Source organism: Olea europaea, chromosome 6 (genome assembly GCF_002742605.1).
Source record: "Olea europaea var. sylvestris chromosome 6, O_europaea_v1, whole genome shotgun sequence".
Classification (NCBI taxonomy): Eukaryota; Viridiplantae; Streptophyta; class Magnoliopsida; order Lamiales; family Oleaceae; genus Olea; species Olea europaea.
In genome coordinates, this window is record NC_036242.1 from 22,442,858 (window position 1) to 22,465,447 (window position 22,590).

Sequence of the window (22,590 nt, forward strand, 5' to 3'; positions counted from 1 at the left end):
ACATCATCTAATGTTCCTGTCGTTATCATCTAATGTTCCTGTGATGACTTCATTGACTTGAATCAGATAGAAAAGACGTTCCCGGCTAAGTTGGGAAGAACGGTACAAAATCGTATTGGGTATTGCTGAGGGTTTGGCTTATCTTCACGAAGAATCTAAGTTGAGGATCATACACAGAGACATAAAATTGAGCAATGTATTGTTAGACGAGGACCTCGCGCCAAAGATTGCTGATTTTGGTCTTGCTAGATTATTTCCAGATGACATGACTCATATCAGCACTGCTATAGCTGGCACACTGTACATTCAGCATTTCGTCTGTTTAATCTGTTCTCATTACTAATCATCCATACTTCTGGATGAAAAATTAATTCATTTTATATGCAGCGGCTACATGGCTCCAGAGTACATGGTTCGTGGAAAATTGACAGAAAAAGTGGACGTTTATAGTTTTGGAGTTCTTGTTATTGAAGTTGTCCTTGGCACAAAGAATTACGCCTTATCTCTGAACTCTCACTCCATCTTACAAAAGGTACTTTGTTGCATTTTATGCCAAACGTGTTTTGAGGTTTTCATAAATTCCTTTTTCGGGATTTTCCAGTAAAAGTCTTACGTAATCTTAGCCAGACAGGCAATTGATGAAATTCGTGATAATTTTTCTTGCCTGCTTTGGTAGGTATGGAACCTCTATAGGGCAGGAAAATTAAGTGAAGCAGTCGATCAGTCGTTAGAAAATAAGTTTCAAGAACACGAGGCGTTAAGAGTACTTCAAATAGGTTTAATCTGTGTACAGGCCTCTGCAGAACTTCGTCCATCCATGTCCCTTGTTGTGAAAATGCTTACTGAAAACCACAAAATTCCTCAGCCTAGACAACCACCATTTCTCAATTCCAGCAATGCAGAAGTCAGTCAGTTTAATCAGCCTGGCGTGTATTTTTCTCTGCCTGATTCTTATACGCAATATTCTGGAAGTGAAACAGCAGATAGTTTGGTCGTACCAAGATGAATACCTTCTTATATGTGCATTACCAGGTACGCTACCATAGGCTTGTGCTATTAAGGAAAGCAACAGAGTACAAGACGGGCATTATCATTTGTGGGAGAATCGAGCAACTTTAGGATAATATCATTCGAGAAATTCCAGGCTGTCTGTTCTGCATTTTTCAAATTACCCACCTTAATCCAACTTCATCTAGCTGCATGCATTCAGATAGTTTATTTTGTTTTTATGTAAAATGTTTCTTTACTGTGGAATTAGTTTCCAAGCCATATGCTTTATGCAGTTGCAGTATACGGATAATTCAAATGAGAACGCATTATTTGTAACTAAAACACTGCTCAACTGATACCTTTCAGATATTTTGAGAAATTAAATAAATTAAGTTTGTATCTAATAATTTTTTTTGAGATATCGCACTCTGCATTCAAGTCTTGATGCTTTATGAATAATATGGAAGTGTAATGCATTTGCTCTTCCTCTCTCTCTCAAACGGTTAAGACTTTTACATGGCGTGGTTGAGCAGAATTTTAATTGCAAAATATTCAGTTTTTTGGTGGAATTCTTTTAATGGTTTTCAGGTTTCTTTTCGTGCCACAATGTCTATTTCTTCAAAGTTGAACACAATCAACTTATGTATTTATTTTCCAACAATACACATTTGACTTTCAAATTATATGGTATACAGTAAAGTGATAAATAATGGAATAGTGGTGAGAAAAATAAATGATGAGAAAGTTGAGAAAACTCGAGTAAGGTGATAGATAAATGTCCCTATTTGAAATCGTTAGTGCGAAATATAACCTTTTACGTGCGGAAAATTGCTTATCGTTGAATTCCGCTAGTCTAACTGTTAAAAACCAAAATTAAAACGAATATTTGCAATTTCGATCTCAAACATTTTATTTTTCTTTGCAAATTATACCCAAATTTTTTTATACATACCCAGCACGATCCCAAATCTTTAAAACTTTATTTTCCTCCCCACCCCCACTTCATCTTCTTCCCCCAAACCTTGCAAATCTGTAATAAAAACCAAATAGAAGAACCAGTGATTTTGTGGCTTTTCCCAAGAAAGCTTGAAACACCTTATAGTAGAAAACCAAGTCGAAGTATGTTCTTTGAGGTGAAACAGGGGAATCCAACCATTTTTCCATACTCAACACAATTCCTCACAATAACTGAAGCTTTTCTTGGAATATTGCCTTACTTTTCGAAACAAAGAAAAGTAAAACCGCATCTAAAAGAGGCCCTAAAAGAAGACTCTCTCTATCTTACAATGGTTAGTCGATGTTTATTCCCCAGATACCATCCTTGCTTCTTCTCCAAGAAAAGAAGTTCACGACCTATAGGCCTTCTGCTTCTATGCGACTTTGCTCCATTGAGCTCGTTAGGATTTAGTTGTATCGACAATTCTGTAAGACAAAAGGACTAAGATATAAAACTGTAAAAGTCAAAAAGTACTTGCAATATTAGACAAAATCAATTAGGAAGTTAGGGTTTGAGTTTGGAACAAAGAAGAAAGAGCCGCCGAATTTAGGCCAGCCTATCGCCCATTGTTCATGAAATAATGATTTCGAATTGTATCCGCAAGTGTACGGTTCGCAACAAGTAATAAAGTAGAAAATTGAGTCTGAATGTCGCCCCACAGAGATTAAATAGTTTCATTTTACCTATTTCGACCTTAATCGAAACCGAATTGTCAAACTTGATCTATTGTAACTAAATTTAACCCTACTTAAGACTAAATATGCAAATATATATGATTTGAATGAACTAAATGCAAAGTGAATGTGTTGAATGCAAATTGATGTACTCAAAGAATATTAAGCGCACTAGGATCACGAATTTCGAAGCAATGCTCACTTTTAACCTTAGTTCCACAATTTGACATGTTGAATTTTTGAAAAATCAATACTTCTAAATGTATCCAACAATCTCTCTCGAGTAATATTGAACCTACTCTCATATACCACCAACCTATATCTCTGTGATGGGTGCAAACATATAAGAATACATGAGGTTTTGTGAACACTTAAAGATTCACGCAAGGCATAGAGATATATCTCTATCCTCTATCAGACCCTACTATGATTTATACCCTATTGAACTTATTCTCCTTCTATCGAATGCATGAAATAAGTCATCACACACACACAATTATATGCACATAATCATGGAAGAATTTAAGTGTATATAAACCATTCAAAAAATTCCCTAACTTGTTTTGATGTCAATATTGTAAAACAATAAATCAAAAAATTTATATCACAAGGTTCATCGATTTCCTAGTACATAGAAATCTAGCCTAGCATGGCGAAGGTAAGAAAACAAAACGAATTTTGAAGAAGTGACATCACCCAATTAATTGTTGAATTGAATCTTCATGTCTTCGAGTTGTTCTTTGTGTTTTTTTGCCTCTTTCTATGCTTTTAAAATCTTTGAGAATATGTTAGAATGCACGGTGAATGCTTAGGGACTGCTTTAGGGTTGTCAAATACCTTCCCAGATTTGTTACCATAAGAATTTCAATCAGAATAGGGAATCAATTTTTTTTTCACCACGACTCGCCCCGGTAATTGTTTCTTGATGTTGGGCAGTCACCCATTCAAAATAGCTGGGTTGTCGCCCAGTTATAAAAATTTTCGAATGTTGCATTTTGATCCTCGAATTTAATTCTTATTTCTTTTAGATCCTTTCTCTTTTTTTCTTCTCCCAAAACTTCAAGTCCTCACTAAATTTGTTCTTAACTCTTTCACATCCTTTTTTATGCTTTTCGATCATCTTTTAGCTATTTGCATTTTGGTCTTTGAACTTTCGTTTCTTTTGTTTTTACCCTTTTCGCATCTTTTCTCTTGAGTTATATCATATCCATCAATATGGCCCTACAAAATATAATTGCATAGAATTAAGTCAGTCAACTAATTTTATCAACAATTAATCATGTTTTGTGGACTAAATAACTATGTAGAAACACACTTACCACCCATCTCATTGTCGAACAAGAAAAATAGAAACTCTGTCTCTCGAGTGAGTGTCGCTGAGATCTCTCTCGAGTGACGATGTTACATGCAAAACCCTAGTTAGTGTTTTTCAAGAGTTTTATCTGACCCATGCTACCTAATTATCTTCTACTAAATACACACACACACACACACACACACACACACACACCCCCCCCCCAAACCTCTGTCAATTTTTTTAGTGGTGGTTGTTCATTGTATGTCTTCTCCATGTCATCATTCAAAGATTCAAGAACATATTCAAACCTTTGATTCATCCATTGATTATTGAGTTCATACAACCACACTTTGGGAAAAACATCAAATCTATAGAATCCAAAACACCAACTTCCTATGCACATACAAGAAGGTAATTTCTTAAGAAGATTCAGAGATTGCTGAAGAATTGAGGGAGGTTGGACTAGCAGCACATGAAGAGTACAAGAACAAGGCACAGGAGACAAAAGATTTTAGAAGATCAGGAACATGTATAAGTGAAGTACGTTCCAGAGAGTCTTGAAGATTGTACGAAATAGACCAACAGTCTAGTGGAATTTTCTATGCTGGATCGTATTGTAATTCATCATTGTCTATAGTGAAGGTTACTAACTTAGTCCCGAAATTTTTACCCAGTTGGGTTTCACCGTCAACAATTCTTGAGTTATTTATTGCTTTATTAATCGTCGTTTTCACCTATTCGCCCACCTCTAGGTGATTTTAGGGTCGAATTAGTAACTTTCAGAGCTTTTCCCTCATTGCAAAAAATTCCCCACTATTGATTCTTGTATGAGTCTAAGCTGTATCCCTATCCCATTGTGACTTATCATCCTCTTGGATCAACGACTGATGATTGCTTTGGTAAGCAATTGCCTCACCAACTAGCTAATTAGACACAATCTCTTTTTCGAGCAAATTTCTCCTTTTGCTCCTTAGCCTACGGAGTATGAGTAGTTGTTTCCATCTATTTTTCCCCTCCCAATGGAATGTTCTTACGCATTCATTACTCACACGTTTGTCACCAAAATCACCACTTCTCGTCTGACTTACATGTGTTAAGCATGCTGTTGAAGTTCATCCTAAGCCAGGATGAAACTCTCCATGAGATTCATAGTTGCATGACTTATAGATTTCTTATTTGTAAATAAAGCAGATTCAAAATTGTCTTTCACTTCAAGGTATAACTTGTATCCATGAGCTTCATATTCGCCTAAGTTCGCTTCCACAAATATAGTCATCCTTAATCCCCTTATGTCAAACCCACGAGCCTCTTATCCATATCCATTCTCATTAAATCACAATGGGGGAGAAAATTCAAATAGAATAACTCACATTAGGTTTAGAGAAAATCAGACTTGAACTGATAGCTGTCACTACGTGAAGATGACACTTTACCATTGAGTCATATTCCTTTCCTACCCTATCAAGAAATGAAATTGACTAATCTTAAATCAAAGGGCCAATAAACTTAAAGCCACTATTCTTGAACAACTTGGAGCTGAACATTCTTTTCGCACTATTACGAATATGAAAATAATGGTAAAAATGGGATTAAATTGTCATCTACCCTGATCGAAAAATAGGATTGATTAACGATTCCGAAGGAACTAGAGTTATATCTCTTTTTCATTTCCATTCAGGAGTTTTTATGTGTTTCTACACCCTTTGAGACCTCGAAAATGAACAAATTCCTTTTCTTAAAAACATATAGTAGATTTGTCACTACGAGAAGGATAATGGTAACCTGTCATTAACTACTTCATTTATAGATTTCATAATAATAGAAATATATGTCACACCCATTTTTTTCCTATTTCCTGATGGTAAACATTTTTCAGAACATGAAGTTGAATCAAATCTAAGTTTGAATTAACATTGGGGAAAATTGTGGACTTTACCCTAACCTTCTTTTTGTGTCAACGGAGGTTCAAAACCTTTCATAAATATTCGCCTGAGATCATCTAGGCGAAAATCGTTCAAAACACTGTCAGTTGATCAAAAAAATTAAGAAATCAATATTCAATAAAATCGTTCAAAACACTGTCCAAAACATCGTCAAAAAACGTATCAACATCCAATAAAATTGTCAAGGTAGCAGATAGTTCAAGGAATTTTCCCGATCAACTAACGGTTTTTAGGTGCATATTTATGAAATGTTAGGAGCCTTCGCTAACACAAGATAAAAGTTAGGATAAAGTCTGCAAAAAACGAAAAGATTAATGACCGTTGCTGCAATTTTCCCTTAAAACTGAGATATTGATACAATTTTCTTTCTTTCTAATTTAGAAAGATTCATATCTGAAAGATGTTACATTGGCAAACTCATTGGAATCATCCTATTACTATGAAAAAGATATGAGCCCAATTGGATGAAACTTTTGAATTAGATCATTCTACTTTGAATATTATCGTAACAATATTGGGTTCATCTGGTAACTCGTAATTAATCATGTATATTGAACTTGAAAAAAAATGACTTTGAATAAGATCAAACTAAATTAGAATTGATTAAAAAAAATTATAGTTAAATAAATTTTTAAGTTATCCATTTTTATTTTTTTTAGAAATTTGTAATTTAATATGGCCTTCTATCATACAGTGTTTTTCATATTGGACGCCCTAAGATTTAAGGTCCTATGCGAACATAATTTTTATGAAAATGAAATAAGGAGCCAATATAACTCCCTTTATAATATATTCTCTTACCATACAGCAATTGCGACACGTCATCCACAAATTCAATCCTTCAGTGGAAACTAACTAGTCAATATAGGAAGCCGTCTGCGCCCGAAATGCAGACTTTTAAATTTATATATATTTCCTATTCCTGACCACATGACATCATGTTAATATGTTAATTTTATTATTTTGCCGCTTTTTTAGTTTAATTTTTCAAGATTTATTATTTTTTAAAATTTATTTTCAAATATAATTATATTCTCACTATAATTTTTATTAATTATACCGCATTTTAATTACAGTGAATGTCCCTAACTTTTACACTTTTGTCCCTATCTTTTTTCTTTTTTTCTATGTCGATTTCTTGTCATCGATGTTCTATTAATTTGGACATCTTGGTTGTGATAACAATTTTTTAATTTATTTTTTCAATAAATTTAAAAAATAAGCAAATATTAGCTACATTTATTAAATTGAAAATGTGATGCCGATAACAAAAAATGTGGTGCAAATATAATTAACCCATTTTCAATCACACCTTTTTTTGTTTTTAATAAAATAATTTTACACTTAAACTTAAAACTTTTCCATACTCTTTGACAAAATTTGTCTAGAAAATGGAGCTCAAACAAACCCTTTACTTAGCTTGAGTGTGTAGTGTATCAACACTCCTCAAAAAAAAATAAACATTAATGAAAAGTTTTCATAATTTAGAAGCTAACCGTATTTTTAATTTTGTTTCATGTAAAGAATAATTTTCCTTCGAACAAGAGTAGTTACATAGCACAAAAGGAAAAAAACTAAAACTAAAACAAAAAGTCAAATAAACCTGTTCACATGTGATGGCTCACCAATGGAATAAAAAAACAATAATATTAAAAATAACTCATTGGAAAATAATTTGTTACCATTAAGTGGTGAGTTTTGCTAAAAAATGGGGTGAAATACAGGGTTAAAAACAGGCAGCACACATGTTGATGTATGATTGAAGAGTTTGAAATATTATTAAAAAATAAAAAAATAATAAAAATAAATAAATAGGGCCAACAACTTTTTTTTTTTTTTACAAGGTGTCCGGGCTTGCGTCCGACTAGATCCTTGTCCCTGAACCTCCGGCCCCTCAGCTGCTCAGGGAGGTAAATCGCAGGATGTGCCCTTATTGGCTCTCAGGTTCCCACAACTCATTTGGACTCCTTCCGCAAAGAGAGCTTTCCTCACTGGGCGTTTGTTCACACCAATGGCTTCCTCTCCATATGGCTCCCAGTGTTAACTCCAGGAATCGAACTCTCCACCCTTGCTTCCAGCGTCCCAGCGAAGTGATTGTTCAACCAATTCGGATGTGCCCTGGGGGGCAATAGGGCCAACAACTTGCTTACACATTAGCCTAATTTTTTACTCCCTATCCTTCGGCCTTTCTGATTATCATTACACTTAAAGTGGTTGCAAATAAAGTAATAGCAGTGCAGCATTGACTGGGTTTCAAATGGGTTAAGTCAACTTTAATTTGATTGCATTTCAAAGCCGCCCAGCCTTGTGGAATAATCAAATTTTTAATTAATATTATTTTGCTAAATTTTTTTTATTTTAAAAACTATTTAATAGCAGCCAGCCAGCCGGTCAGAGATATTTTTAATCAATCTTTCACGTTTAACATAATTATATCTTTAAGTCGTAAAAAATCTATATTATTATAATAAACTATCTCGACATTTAATTATCCTTGAAAAAAAGATAACATTATTCTAGTATTATGACTACTTTTTGGAATTCCGATTTGGAAAGAAAATTTCCTTTTTAGAATTTCGACTTGAAAAGAAAACTTTTATATTTGATTTCAAAGAAAGATAAAATCTAAACGAATATCCAAACACGATTAAGTGCAATTTTAACATTTCGGTAACTTTTTAAGTCTGATTTGTTACTTATTTTAGGTGAATCTAATTGAAAAAGCTAACAACTTTAAAATAAATTTAAAGCATGAATGGTTTGGTGGGAAGGTTCAAATCCATCATCTATTGTAATTTCAAGCCATTTAAAGATCATTAATAAGATTAGATGAGTAGAGAAGACTTTTCATATATTTCTCATAAAAGTTGATTGAAAAATATTTGAAACTTACAATTAATTTAAGGGAAAATTGCAGCGTCGGTCCAAAACCTGTCATTTTGCTGCAGCTTACACCCAAACCTTTAATTTTTGTGGCCGCAGTCCCAAACCTTTATATGTAATTGCAGCGTTGGTCCATTTCATGCATTCCGTCCAAATTCCCGTCAGTCAACAGGAAAATCTGCATTTTGACTCCAATGGAATCTTACTTCATGGGTAAAATTGTCAAAAGCAAATCTTTTCCATTACCCAAACAACAAATCGCATTTCCCTCCCTCCCTTTTTATATCCCTGTTCTACTGTCTCTCTTTTACATTTCATTCAGATTACAACCATGGAATTGAACATGTTAGATGTGGAAACCCTCTCCAGATGAAGACCTCCTGGACCAACTTGAACCCAGGAAGGCGATTTTTGACTTGTTCATGAAGTTAAGATGTGGAGGGATGTAACTTCTTTGCTTGTTTCGACCTACCAATGTGCGAGAGGTCGAAGGAGTTGATTCCTACTATTCTTCGAGTACGAAATGAGATGGAAGCTGAAATCCAGACCCTTTGATCAACGGCAACTTGTGTGTGGAGAAATCAGATATTAGGATTTGTGATAGGAGTTGTTGTAACCTAGATCAGTAGCTAGATCTATGTTTGTGCTTGTGTTATTGTCAGATTTCTTGTATGCTGTCTGTAGTAGAAGAATGGTTGTTTGGTATTTTGGATTTGCTGTTTTGATGGCTATATTTCCCATATTTGGGAGCCCAATATTAAGTATGTAATGAAGTACGTGGTTAAGTTAATAATTTGGTTCGTCAGTGGTATGCTTGGTTCGAATTAATTATAAATGCAGCAAAAATCCCAAAAGATTTGTTGATGGTGCAGTACAGGTACCAAACCTTCTGTACTTGGCATAGTATTGGTCCCAAACGTTTTGTAACTACGTTAGCATAAGTCCCAAACCTATGTAGAATTACTCAACATAGGTCCCAAATGTTTGTCCAAAATGCAACAGAGGTCCCCAATTGTTGACTTCTGAATATAGCAATGATGACCAAAAAGAGTACAATACAAGCAATCAACAAGGTATCAACGCTGCAATATATACCTAAAAACCATTTTCACTGGCAACAAAAAGACATTTTTAGCCATTCCCCAAAAACAAAACACATTACATCATACGGTATCAAACACCAAACAAAAACCACATTGACAAATTACATTAGTTTTTTCAGCCATTTCCCAAAAACAAACAATAAATTTATCTATCAGTACTAGTACTATTTCACTTCACTTTCATCAATTTGTGCCTTTCCCCTTGGACTTCTTCTTTCTAGTAAGGTTGTTAGTCAATGTAGACTCTCTTTTCTTTTGATGCGAAGTCTGTAGATGTGGTTGTAATTGCAGTTGCGAAGGCTGTGACTGTGGTTACGAAGGCTGATCTGCAGGAAGATTAGCTCTGCAAGTCCTTTTGTTACGGTCAGCATCCCCACATCTCCTATAAGTCATCTTCATGCCACTCCTACCCATCTTCAATCCAACAGGGGGTTCAATTTGTGATCTTTTTCTCAACTTTTTTGGCCTCTCAGCTTGCTTCTTATTCGCAGTGGATTCAAAGAATGCTTCCCCAGTCCTTGCCACAGTTCTGGTCCTGATATATACTGAATAACTGGAGTGTATGACCTCAAATAACTCATTTTCTGATAACATACATCAACATAATCTAGTATGCCAATGTTTCTAGATAGCATTCTTGCAATTGCATGTTGACATGGAATGCCTGTTAACTGCCATCTTCTACAAGCACACTCATTCTTCATCAAATCCACACTCCATCTCATTCCATCCCTACTACTGACCTCAAATTTCTCAGGTCCTGCGTAGTTTGCTTTCAGAAATCTTGCATCTGATTTAGCCTGTTCAATGATCTTCATAATTCTTGGACCAAAAGGACGATCCCATTTTTCATCCGCCATTTGCTAATGTCTAATCTTCTCAAGCATTGATAATATAGGCTTCTCTCTAACAACCAGGATAGAAGAGTTGAATGTCTCACACAAGTTATTCAGCAATATATCACATTTTGAGTGGTCCTGGAAGGGTGATCTACTCCATTGGGTAGCTGATTTTTCACTAAACCACTTAAATGCTTTTTCACTGGCATCTTTTATATCATTCATCATAGTTCTCCATTCAGACACTATGGTCGCCCTGGCTGCAGCTTAGAACATCACTTTTAGAGTCAAACCCTTATGGCTAAGAGTGAAATTACTATACAGATGTCATGCACAACATCTGTGTTCTACTTCCTCGCATACCGTGTTTATAGATTCAACTAGCCCCTTTTGTTTGTCTGAAATAAATGTCCATGCTCTTGGGTTGTACATCCCTACATCAAACACTAGCATCTCAAGAAACTAGGTCCAGTTGGTTCTATTTTCAGCATCAACCACATCCCATGCTAAGGGGAACATACAAGTTTCCGCATCAATACCTACAGTCGCCAAAAGTTGGCCCCCATGTCCAATTTTCAGAAAACACCCATCTAGTCCAATTACATGCCTACATCTAGCCTTAAACCCCTCTTTACATGCCCCTATGTAGATATAAATTCTTTTGAAAGTATTCCATTCTCCCTCCACTTGTACTGTACTCCCAAGGTTTGTCCGCTTCAACTCTTCACTGCAGTCCCATAATATTTTGTATTGCTCAGCAACAATACCATTAACCACTTCAGCACACTTTGCCCTAGTCCTATAGAACTGCTACTTTGATATCTCATACATGTAATCTTCTTTAACTGTCTCTACGAAACTGCCCATTGACATATTCGGGTCAGACCTAAACTTACGTACATATTTCTTGGCCAAGCATAGGGCATGTACTTTTTTGTTCTGCCATACCATAGTACATGTATGCTCGTCCCTAAATGTGTTTATCCTTAAACTTTTATCAGCATGTTGATAAGCATACAACTCCCATAGACATCCATTCTGGCAATGTACCCTAATTCTCATTCCCTTATTCTTCACATAATGTATGTCCCTGACATTTTTGACTGAGTATTGTATAATGGCTGATCTCAAAATCTTTACATTATCAAACTTCAGACCTGTAACAGGAATGAAAACAAAATCTTAGTATTATTGTTAACGTCAACTGTAGGCCTGCATATGATATAGATTAGAATGATACACCTAATTCAAAAGGTTAGGGACCTGCTATGCAAGTTTGGAAAAGGAATGGTACTTTAAATGGAACTAAAAGTATGTTTAGAGGTATGTACATAACTACGTCAAAAGGTTTTAGAAGTGTGATGCAACTAATTGCAAGGGTTAGGAACCTATGATGCACCTATTGAAAAGCTTTAGGATGATTACCAATCTTAAATTTGGAATCCTCCATGTCTGCAGCAGGATTGAACCAGCTTTCTTTCTTGTTCCTTGTGGATGAATCTTCATGTTCCTCATCACTGGGCAAACTTCTAAGATCATCTGAGTCGAGATAATCCGTTCCAACATCACTTCCATCCCTTTCTTCATTATCCTGTATGTTGCCTGTGTTACCACCCTCAATGTCAAATCTCTATGTTCTTCTTCATTCTGCTCATACTCTGGATCAGTGAAGTGTTGTAATGAACCATTATCAGCATCTACCCCTTCAACATTATCAGTAGGCATCTCATCAAGATTGTTAGTAGCATGTTCTTCAACATTGTCAGCAGCATGTTCATCAACACTATCACCAGCATGTTCGAGAACAATGTTAGTAGCCTGCTCTTCATCGTTCTCAATAGCATCTTCAACAACAATTTTAGCGGCCTGCTCATTTGACCTCTTTTGAACACCATCATCAACTATATCCACACTACCCTAGTCTACCACATCCATATTAATAGAATGAACACTCCCTTCAACCCCTATACACTCTCCACCCTTGTCTCTCTTAGGTTCTTCCGTAGCATCGCCATCCACTTTCTATTCTCTCCACCTTGTACTACAATTTTCTCATTAGCACGTGTTATTTCCTTAGTCTGCACATCGACATGGGATCCATGAACAACTTGATCCTCAACTAATGGCTCATCCATCATTTGCACACTTTCCTTAACATTATCCACAGGCTGATCTTCACATTGCTGCTCATCTAACCTCATTTCAACACCCTTCTAAACATTACCCACGCCTCTCTGATCCACCATATTGACATCCAAATGCTCACAAGTTTTTATAACATTAACGCAATTTTCAGTAGTTGTCAAATATGCAGAACTCTTTCCTGAAAAAAAAAAACGAAAATTAGGGCTTGAAATACAAAATCAGAACATGTACAATAACATTGACACTCTTTATGTTAACAAAAGCACATCATTTGACAGTCATATGCATCGTAAAAATAAAACCCAAACCCTAGTTGCATGCGGTAGCGATGGACCCAAACTGCCCAACGTAAGTACAAGCACCATTTCAAGAACATAATGCCATCTTTAAAGCACATGGCTCATGCGAAATCACTAACATTTCTTCTCTATCACTGATAATGCCAATTTTGAAAGCATAGGACAAAAACTAACCATCAATGGAGTCGACGACTGAGCCTCCAAGATGGCAAGCGATTTTCGCATCATCGCAATTTTCAGATTCGTGGGGATCCATTGAGGAGCGGGAGGAAATGTCGTGTTTCTCTGGTTCTTTTTCCCTTGTGGAACTGAATAGATGATTTGTTATTTGGGTAGTGGAAAAGATTTGCTTTTGACAATTTTACCCATGAAGTAACGTTCCATTTGAGTCAAAATGCATATTTCCCTATTGACTGACCGGAATTTGGATAGAATGCATGAAATGGACCAACGCTGCAATTACATATAAAGGTTTGGGACTGCGGCCGTAAAAATTAAAGGTTTGGGTGTAAGCTACAGCGAAATGAAAGGTTTGGGACCGACGCTGCAATTTTCCCTTAATTTAAAGAAAGTGACTTTGTTACGAAGTCATTTAAATCATTTTCCACCATATGACTATACATACTTACAAGGATATCATTTATGACCTTTAATTTCTATCACCATCATCCATGGTGGGCATTAACTAACCGCAAAACTTTCCAATTAGGTGCAATACATCTACACAATACCTAATCTACAAAGGTTAGCAAAAAATACATTTATTATAATTTATTAGAAAAGAATCCAAGGCTTGATCTTTTTCTCCATCAAGCTGTTATTAAAGGCCATTTAGTTGATACAAAATACAAATTTCAAATAAACGTGACGAAAAAGTCTCATTTGCTGTAAAAATGAGTGAGAAATACAAATGATAATGCCATTTTGCTAGATGAATTTGACATGTTGAATGACAGATGAAGGTGTGACATTCTGTCAAAAAATGTGACAGAATGTGCAAATCTGTCTAGTAATGTAGCAAGGTTGAATACAAATGTTGTACTCTAAAAGCAAAAATCAGATGGTCCACATTGGTTTCACGAGAGGTGTCATTAAGGCTTTGTTTGGAAGTAATTTTCACTTTAAAAAATTGATTTTTTGACCGTTATTTCACTATTTCAATAATAATTTTTGACTTTTTCTTTCACAAAAGGTCCTTACTTTTCTTCCAACGGTAAAAAAATTAATTCTCAAAATCACTATCGAACAGGTTGTAAGTGAACATTTGTCATATAATGAGAATGGAGGAAAAGAAAAGACGGCCAACGAACAAAGTGTGCAACTTAAGGTTCCATATTTGGACCAATAAAAAATATGAATTAATTGTAGCAGTATTTATTTTACCCACTGGACGGTCCACATAGGTAGGTAGGAAGGTAATACTGCGTCTTATTTGTACACTTGTTCCCGCTAAAATAATAAGCCATATATTAGTAAAAATTTGTAGCATAATTCCACAAAAATCTTGACCCGAAATTCTCTTACCTATAAATACAGGTAGCAGAATCACAAGACTCATAGTGTGGATCTACACATTACCTGAAATTCTTGAATCCTCTTTTGGGTCTTCTTTAAACAGTAAAGATCTTAAATTTCTTTCCAAAACACCTTCAGTTGATCAAAAAAATTAAGAAATCAATATTCAATAAAATCGTTCAAAACACTGTCCAAAACATCGTCAAAAAACGTATCAACATCCAATAAAATTGTCAAGGTAGCAGATAGTTCAAAGAATTTTCCCGATCAACTAACGGTTTTTAGGTGCATATTTATGAAATGTTAGGAGCCTTCGCTAACACAAGATAAAAGTTAGGATAAAGTCTGCAAAAAACGAAAAGATTAATGACCGTTGCTGCAATTTTCCCTTAAAACTGAGATATTGATACAATTTTCTTTCTTTCTAATTTAGAAAGATTCATATCTGAAAGATGTTACATTGGCAAACTCATTGGAATCATCCTATTACTATGAAAAAGATATGAGCCCAATTGGATGAAACTTTTGAATTAGATCATTCTACTTTGAATATTATCGTAACAATATTGGGTTCATCTGGTAACTCGTAATTAATCATGTATATTGAACTTGAAAAAAAATGACTTTGAATAAGATCAAACTAAATTAGAATTGATTAAAAAAAATTATAGTTAAATAAATTTTTAAGTTATCCATTTTTATTTTTTTTAGAAATTTGTAATTTAATATGGCCTTCTATCATACAGTGTTTTTCATATTGGACGCCCTAAGATTTAAGGTCCTATGCGAACATAATTTTTATGAAAATGAAATAAGGAGCCAATATAACTCCCTTTATAATATATTCTCTTACCATACAGCAATTGCGACACGTCATCCACAAATTCAATCCTTCAGTGGAAACTAACTAGTCAATATAGGAAGCCGTCTGCGCCCGAAATGCAGACTTTTAAATTTATATATATTTCCTATTCCTGACCACATGACATCATGTTAATATGTTAATTTTATTATTTTGCCGCTTTTTTAGTTTAATTTTTCAAGATTTATTATTTTTTAAAATTTATTTTCAAATATAATTATATTCTCACTATAATTTTTATTAATTATACCGCATTTTAATTACAGTGAATGTCCCTAACTTTTACACTTTTGTCCCTATCTTTTTTCTTTTTTTCTATGTCGATTTCTTGTCATCGATGTTCTATTAATTTGGACATCTTGGTTGTGATAACAATTTTTTAATTTATTTTTTCAATAAATTTAAAAAATAAGCAAATATTAGCTACATTTATTAAATTGAAAATGTGATGCCGATAACAAAAAATGTGGTGCAAATATAATTAACCCATTTTCAATCACACCTTTTTTTGTTTTTAATAAAATAATTTTACACTTAAACTTAAAACTTTTTCATACTCTTTGACAAAATTTGTCTAGAAAATGGAGCTCAAACAAACCCTTTACTTAGCTTGAGTGTGTAGTGTATCAACACTCCTAAAAAAAAATAAACATTAATGAAAAGTTTTCAAAATTTAGAAGCTAACCGTATTTTTAATTTTGTTTCATGTAACGAATAATTTTCCTTCGAACAAGAGTAGTTACATAGCACAAAAGGAAAAAAACTAAAACTAAAACAAAAAGTCAAATAAACCTGTTCACACGTGATGGCTGACCAATGGAATAAAAAAATAATAATATTAAAAATAACTCATTGGAAAATAATTTGTTACCATTAAGTGGTGAGTTTTGCTAAAAAACGGGGTGAAATACAGGGTTAAAAACAGGCAGCACACATGTTCATGTATGATTGAAGAGTTTGAAATATTATTAAAAAATAAAAAAATAATAAAAATAAATAAATAGGGCCAACAACTTGCTTACACATTAGCCTAATTTTTTACTCCCTACCCTTCTGCCTGTCTGATTATCATTACACTTAAGTTGTTGCAAATAAAGTAATAGTAGTGCAGTATTGACTGGGTTTCAAATGGTTTAAGTCAATTTTAATTTGATTATACTTGCATTTCAAAGCTGCCCAGCCTTGTGGAATAATCAAATTTTTAATTAATATTATTTTGCTAAAAAAATTCAATTTTTTTTTTTAACTATTTAATAGCAGCCAGCCAGCCGGTCAGAGATATTTTTAATCAATCTTTCACGTTTAACATAATTATATCTTTAAGTTGTAAAAAAATATATATTATTATAATAAACTATCTTGGCATTTAATTATCACTGATAAAAGATAACACTATTATAGTATTTTAATTATGATTACTTTTCGAAATCCCGATTTGAAAAGAAAACTTCCTTTTCATAATTTCGACTTGAAAAGAAAACTTTTATATTCGATTTCAAAGAAAGATAAAATCTAAACGAATATCCAAACACAACGAAATGCAATTTTAACATTTAGATAACTTTAAGTACGATTTATTACTTATTTTAGGTGAATCTAATTGAAAGCTAACAAATTTAAAATAAATTTAAAGCATGAATGGTTTGGTGGGAAGGTTCAAATCCATCATCTATTGTAATTTCAAGCCATTTAAAGATCATTAATAAGATTAGATGGGTAGAGAAGACTTTTCATATATTTCTAATAAAAGTTGATTGAGAAATATTTGAAACTTACAATTAATTTAAAGAAAGTGATTTTGTTACGAAGTCATTTAAATCATTTTCCAACATATGACTATACATACTTACCATAATATCATTTATGACCTTTAATTTCTATCACCATCATCCATGGTGGGCATTAACTAACCGCAAAACTTTCCAATTAGGTGCAATACATCTACACAATACCTAATCGACAAAGGATAGTAAGAAATACATTTATTAGAAAAGAATCCGAGGCTTGATCTTTTTCTCCGTCAAGATGTTATTGAAGACCATTTAGTTGATACAGAATACAAATTTCAAATCAACGTGACAAAAAAGTCTCGTTTGCTGTAAAAATGAGTAAGAAATACAAATGATAATGCCATTTTGCTAGATGAATTTGACATGTTGAATGACAGATGAAGGTGTAACATTCTGTCAAAAAATGTGACAGAATGTGCAAATCTGTCTAGTAATGTAGCAAGGTTGAATACAAATGTTGTACTCTAAAAGGTTTCACAAGAGGTGTCATTAAGGCCCTGTTTGGGAGTAATTTTTCACCTCAAAAAATTGATTTTTTGACCGTTATTTCACTATTTTAATAATAATTTTTGATTTCTTCTTTCACATGTGATCTCTATTTTTCTCTCAACGATCAAAAAATCATTTTTCAAAATCATTATCGAACAGACTTTAAGTGAGCATTTGTCATATAATGAGAATGGAGGAAAAGAAAAAGAAGGCCAACGAACAAAGTGTGCAACTTAAGGTTCCATATTTGAACCAATAAAAAATATGAATTAATTGGAGCAGTATTTATTTTACCAACTGGACGGTCCACAAAGGTCGGTAGGAAGGTCGTACTGCGTCTTATTTGTACACTTGTTCCCGCTAAAATAATAAGCCATATATTAGTAAAAATTTGTAGCATAATTCCACAAAAATCTTGACCCGAAATTCTCTTACCTATAAATACAGGTAGCAGAATCACAAGATTCATAGTGTGGATCTACACATTACCTGAAATTCTTGAATCCTCTTTTGGGTCTTCTTTAAACAGTAAAGATCTTAAATTTCTTTCAAGTTTTTTGGGTCTTTTTTTTTATTTTTTTATTATTATGATTGGATTAAAGATTAACAGATCTGAAATTATTTCAATTTCAAAGTAGTTCTTGATTGATTTTAATCTGGGTGCAGCTTGAAAAGAAATGGCGAGGAAGAAGATCAGAGAGTATGATTCCAAGAGGTTGTTGAAAGAGCATTTCAAAAGGCTTTCTGGATCTGAATTGGAAATCAAATCTGCCCAAGTAATTTCAATATCTCGTGATTTAGTTTGTAGCATTAAGATTTGGGATTCCACGTTAAAATTGACTCGTTTGATAGTCACATCGAAATGCTGGCGTGGGATTTGGGACTTGTTATTTTCTTCAAATAAGTAATTTAATTTTGTGATTATGGGTTACTTATTTTTACAAGATCTACAATTTGTTGGTTGAGTGAAAGTTTGACGTTGGTAGAGAAGAAAGGAACAGATGAAAATTTGGTTAAGGAATTAAGAAACAATGAAAAGCTGGTTAAAGCTTCCTTAAACGCTATTATTTTCTTAAATAATTAGCTTATTTTTGTTATTTATGGTTTGCTTATTTTTAAAAGATTATCTTAAATTTGTTGGTCGTGTGAAAGTTTGATATTCGTAGAGAAGAAAAGAACAGAGAAATTTGGTTAATGAATTAAGAAAGAATAAAAACCTTGTGTATGGTTACCTGAATCTAATTTCACCTTATTGGGTAAATTTATAGGAGTTGATCATCTACTTGTATGCATGTGCTGTACTCTGGCAGATCAAAATCTGTGTTTTTAATTATCATTTTTATCATCCATGGCTGTCTTTGATTCCCTTTAACATTTTGTTATTGTTCTGACTAAAATTAAATCGTTGGGATTAGGTAGGCGAAGCATTAGTACAATTGAATATACTTATATCTCATCATCTTACACTTTATAAATGTGAAACACAACTAGACAACATAATGGACTAGATTTTGGCTCTTGTATATGATTGTTTGGATTTGGTATGTAATTCTTAATTTAACTTCAATAATGCGATATTTCTTCATGTTGTTGTTTAGGTTACCGAGTCGACAGATTTCAATGAACTAGTTAACAAAGAACCATGGCTTTCATCGACAAAACTAGTTGTCAAACCTGATATGTTATTCGGCAAACGAGGGAAAAGTGGTCTTGTTGCCTTAAAACTCGATTTGGCTCAAGTTGCCGCTTTCGTGAAAGAGCGGCTAGGCAAGGAGGTACTTGATACAAATTTCTCACAAATACATACATTAAAATATGAAATGTATAATCTGGACGATGGTTCAACGTGTATTCAATTTTTTTTTAAGCTGTGTTTGTTTCGGAGTTAACAGGTGGAGATGGGAGGCTGCAAAGGTCCCATTACAACATTTATCGTCGAACCATTTATTCCCCATAATGAAGAGTTCTACCTCAATATTGTCTCTGAGAGGCTTGGTTGTAGCATCAGTTTTTCAGAATGTGGAGGAATTGAAATTGAAGAGAACTGGGACAAGGTACTCAAAACCTACCTATATAATTAATCTGGCCAAAGGCATCTTATAAATTTTTCCCAAATATATTTTATATGTTCCACATAAATCTTATTAACAATTTTATTTCTGTACCTATGTCCCTCTTAAATCTTACTAACAGATGATATTTGTTTCTTTTTTCCCCCCTATACAGGTTAAGACTATCTTTTTGCCAACTGGTGTATCTTTTACATCAGAGCTATGTGCTCCTCTTGTGGCAACCCTTCCCATGGAGGTATATCTATTAATACTTCACATGTTGTCCATTTCTCATGCTCATTGTTTAGAGCATGTTTGGCTAAGCTTAAATTGTTCACGTGTATAAGTAAATTTATTTAATTAAATAAGTAATTTTTAAATAATTATTTTTTATCTCGTCAATGAGAAACAAATTAAGTAGTTACTTATTTTGACTATGAGGTAATACTTATTTTCAAAAATTGTAACTTTTCTTACTTAAAAGTAGGGAAAATATAAGTTATTTAAATATTTTTGGAGATAAAAGTTGCTCAATACTAAATTCACTTTTTCTTAAACGTTGCCAAACATGGTTTCTATAGACTGCGGAGAAAAACATTGACTTCCGTGGTAAAACTAACATATCAAAGTCAGTTCCACCTAGACTACAATATTCTTTACATTTAAGTGCTGTTGTTTAAAGTTCCATATTTATATTCTTCTCTATGATACAGGTCAAAGGTGTGATTGAGGAGTTCATCAAAGTAATCTATACTTTATTTTTAGGTAAGCTTGAGATTTTCAAGATAAATTTTCACTTAAAAATATCTAATGTTACAAAAGTTCTTGGATTTTGGCAACGAACATGATATCGATTTTTTATGTCTTAGATTTGGACTTCACTTTCCTTGAGATGAATCCTTTCACCTTGGTTGAGGGAAAGCCATATCCTTTGGATATGAGAGGCGAGCTTGATGATACTGCTGCATTTAAGAACTTCAAAAAGTAATTTGATCCCGTCTTTTGTTGATTGTTGCTAATTCAGTGCATGTTTGTTATACCATACAGTTTCTTATGTGACATTGATATTGCAGATGGGGAAGTATTGAATTTCCAATGCCGTTTGGAAGAGTTCTGAGTTCTACAGAAAGCTTTATTCACGGGCTGGATGAGAAGGTATGTATCGATACAATTTACCTATGTCAGAAAAAACTTATTTGTCAAACATACATAAATAACTCTTTTTTCTTACTCTTAAGAAAAGTTATTTATCTAGAAGTAACTCTCACCTTAGCGTCAATATAAATAATGAATTTTGAAATCTGTCCATGCAATGATTGGCAAATATGAATTTCAGGACACCTAAATTGTATACATTTTTCTATTCATAGTAATATCTGACATTTTTCCTCTTAAAAATTCACAAAACCGCACGCCTCTATTAGAAACTGGTTCAAATCTTTATTGAGTTATGAATTTCCCATTGCTTGCAGACGAGTGCGTCTCTGAAATTCACAGTCTTGAACCCCAAAGGACGAATTTGGACTATGGTCGCTGGAGGAGGGGCAAGTGTCATCTACGCAGATACTGTATGTTACTCATCTTTGGCATTATCATGCTCTTATGACATGTTTGGTAACATGAATTAGACAACGCTACGTGTACTTAGTTGTCGTAATCATCCTTGTTCTTCCTCATTGATGACATTAGCTTAACACGGATTTTCTTCCATGGTCAGGTTGGAGATCTTGGTTATGCTTCTGAGCTCGGGAACTATGCAGAATATAGTGGTGCTCCCAATGAAGAGGAGGTCTTGCAGTATGCCCGAGTTGTAATCGATGTAAGGATTGTGTTATTGAGTTAAGAAACACATTAAATTCGTTTCTTATTTTATCAATCATATTTGAAAAAATTAGTCATATATTCATTCATTAGGGATATAAAAATTTTCTTCTACATAAGCTTCCTTAAGACTATTTCTTTGATGAAATCCAGTGTAGACTAATGAATTGTTTTACAGTGTGCAACTGCAGATCCCGATGGCCAAAAGAGAGCCCTCGTAATAGGTGGTGGAATTGCCAACTTCACTGACGTTGCTGCTACATTTAATGGAATTATCCGAGCTTTAAAGGAGAAGGTATGGAACCTTCACGTCTACGTATTTGTACCTTACCAAGCAAGCCATTAGCGCTCACCTTTAAATATTATTTCTTTTCATAAGCTGAGAACTCGTATTCGACTTCTCTCATAACAGGAGTCGAAGCTTAAGGCTGCAAGAATGAATTTATACGTCCGAAGAGGTGGACCAAATTACCAAAAGGGACTTGCCAAAATGAGGACTCTTGGTGAAGAAATCGGCATTCCCATCGAGGTATGGACTTGAATATCTTTCATACATGGTCGAACCTTAAAATACTTGCTTGACTTATACGAGGAAAATGAACATTATTGTTCTATTTTTGTTCTGTTTAAGGTATATGGACCTGAGGAAACCATGACTGGCATATGCAAACAGGCAATTGAGTGCATAACTGCAGCTGCATGAAGTTACCAATGCTGATTATCAACTTCTTTTATTTTAAATTTATTTTGAGTTGGTTTATTTAGAATAATGATGTATCCATCTTTAATATACGTGCAAGGAATTTGAATTGTATTGACGTCTTATATAAATGGACCATGAGTAATGGCCTCTAGGCCTACAGTTTCAATCTCAGTTTTCTAATTGAAGGCA

The 22,590-nt window shown here is 33.8% G+C and overlaps 2 protein-coding genes across 3 annotated transcripts in view; both read left to right on the plus strand.

Annotated features, from left to right (window-relative positions):
• LOC111395274 (cysteine-rich receptor-like protein kinase 3) overlaps positions 1–1,359 on the plus strand; it is a 3,991-nt gene extending 2,632 nt beyond the window's left edge. Inside the window, exons 2-4 of the mRNA XM_023021259.1 lie at positions 71–300; positions 388–532; positions 677–1,359. Of these exons, the coding sequence (XP_022877027.1) occupies positions 71–300; positions 388–532; positions 677–1,006 (705 nt within the window). The 3' untranslated portion in view covers positions 1,007–1,359. The remainder of the gene's footprint in view (positions 1–70; positions 301–387; positions 533–676) is intronic.
• A 13,388-nt stretch (positions 1,360–14,747) lies between these two features.
• LOC111396180 (ATP-citrate synthase alpha chain protein 1-like) lies at positions 14,748–22,590 on the plus strand. Of its 2 annotated transcripts, none has more exons than XM_023022521.1 (13): positions 14,748–14,787; positions 18,493–18,602; positions 19,425–19,601; positions 19,719–19,880; positions 20,053–20,133; positions 20,591–20,642; positions 20,747–20,861; positions 20,951–21,032; positions 21,350–21,445; positions 21,595–21,696; positions 21,877–21,993; positions 22,111–22,227; positions 22,330–22,590. In XM_023022521.1, the coding sequence occupies exons 2-13, from the start codon at positions 18,504–18,506 to the stop codon at positions 22,399–22,401; spliced, it is 1,272 nt and encodes a 423-aa protein (XP_022878289.1). In that variant the 5' UTR covers positions 14,748–14,787; positions 18,493–18,503; the 3' UTR covers positions 22,402–22,590. The 2 variants fall into 2 exon arrangements, with proteins under 2 accessions (XP_022878289.1, XP_022878288.1); XM_023022520.1 differs by lacking the exon at positions 14,748–14,787 and adding an exon at positions 18,216–18,354.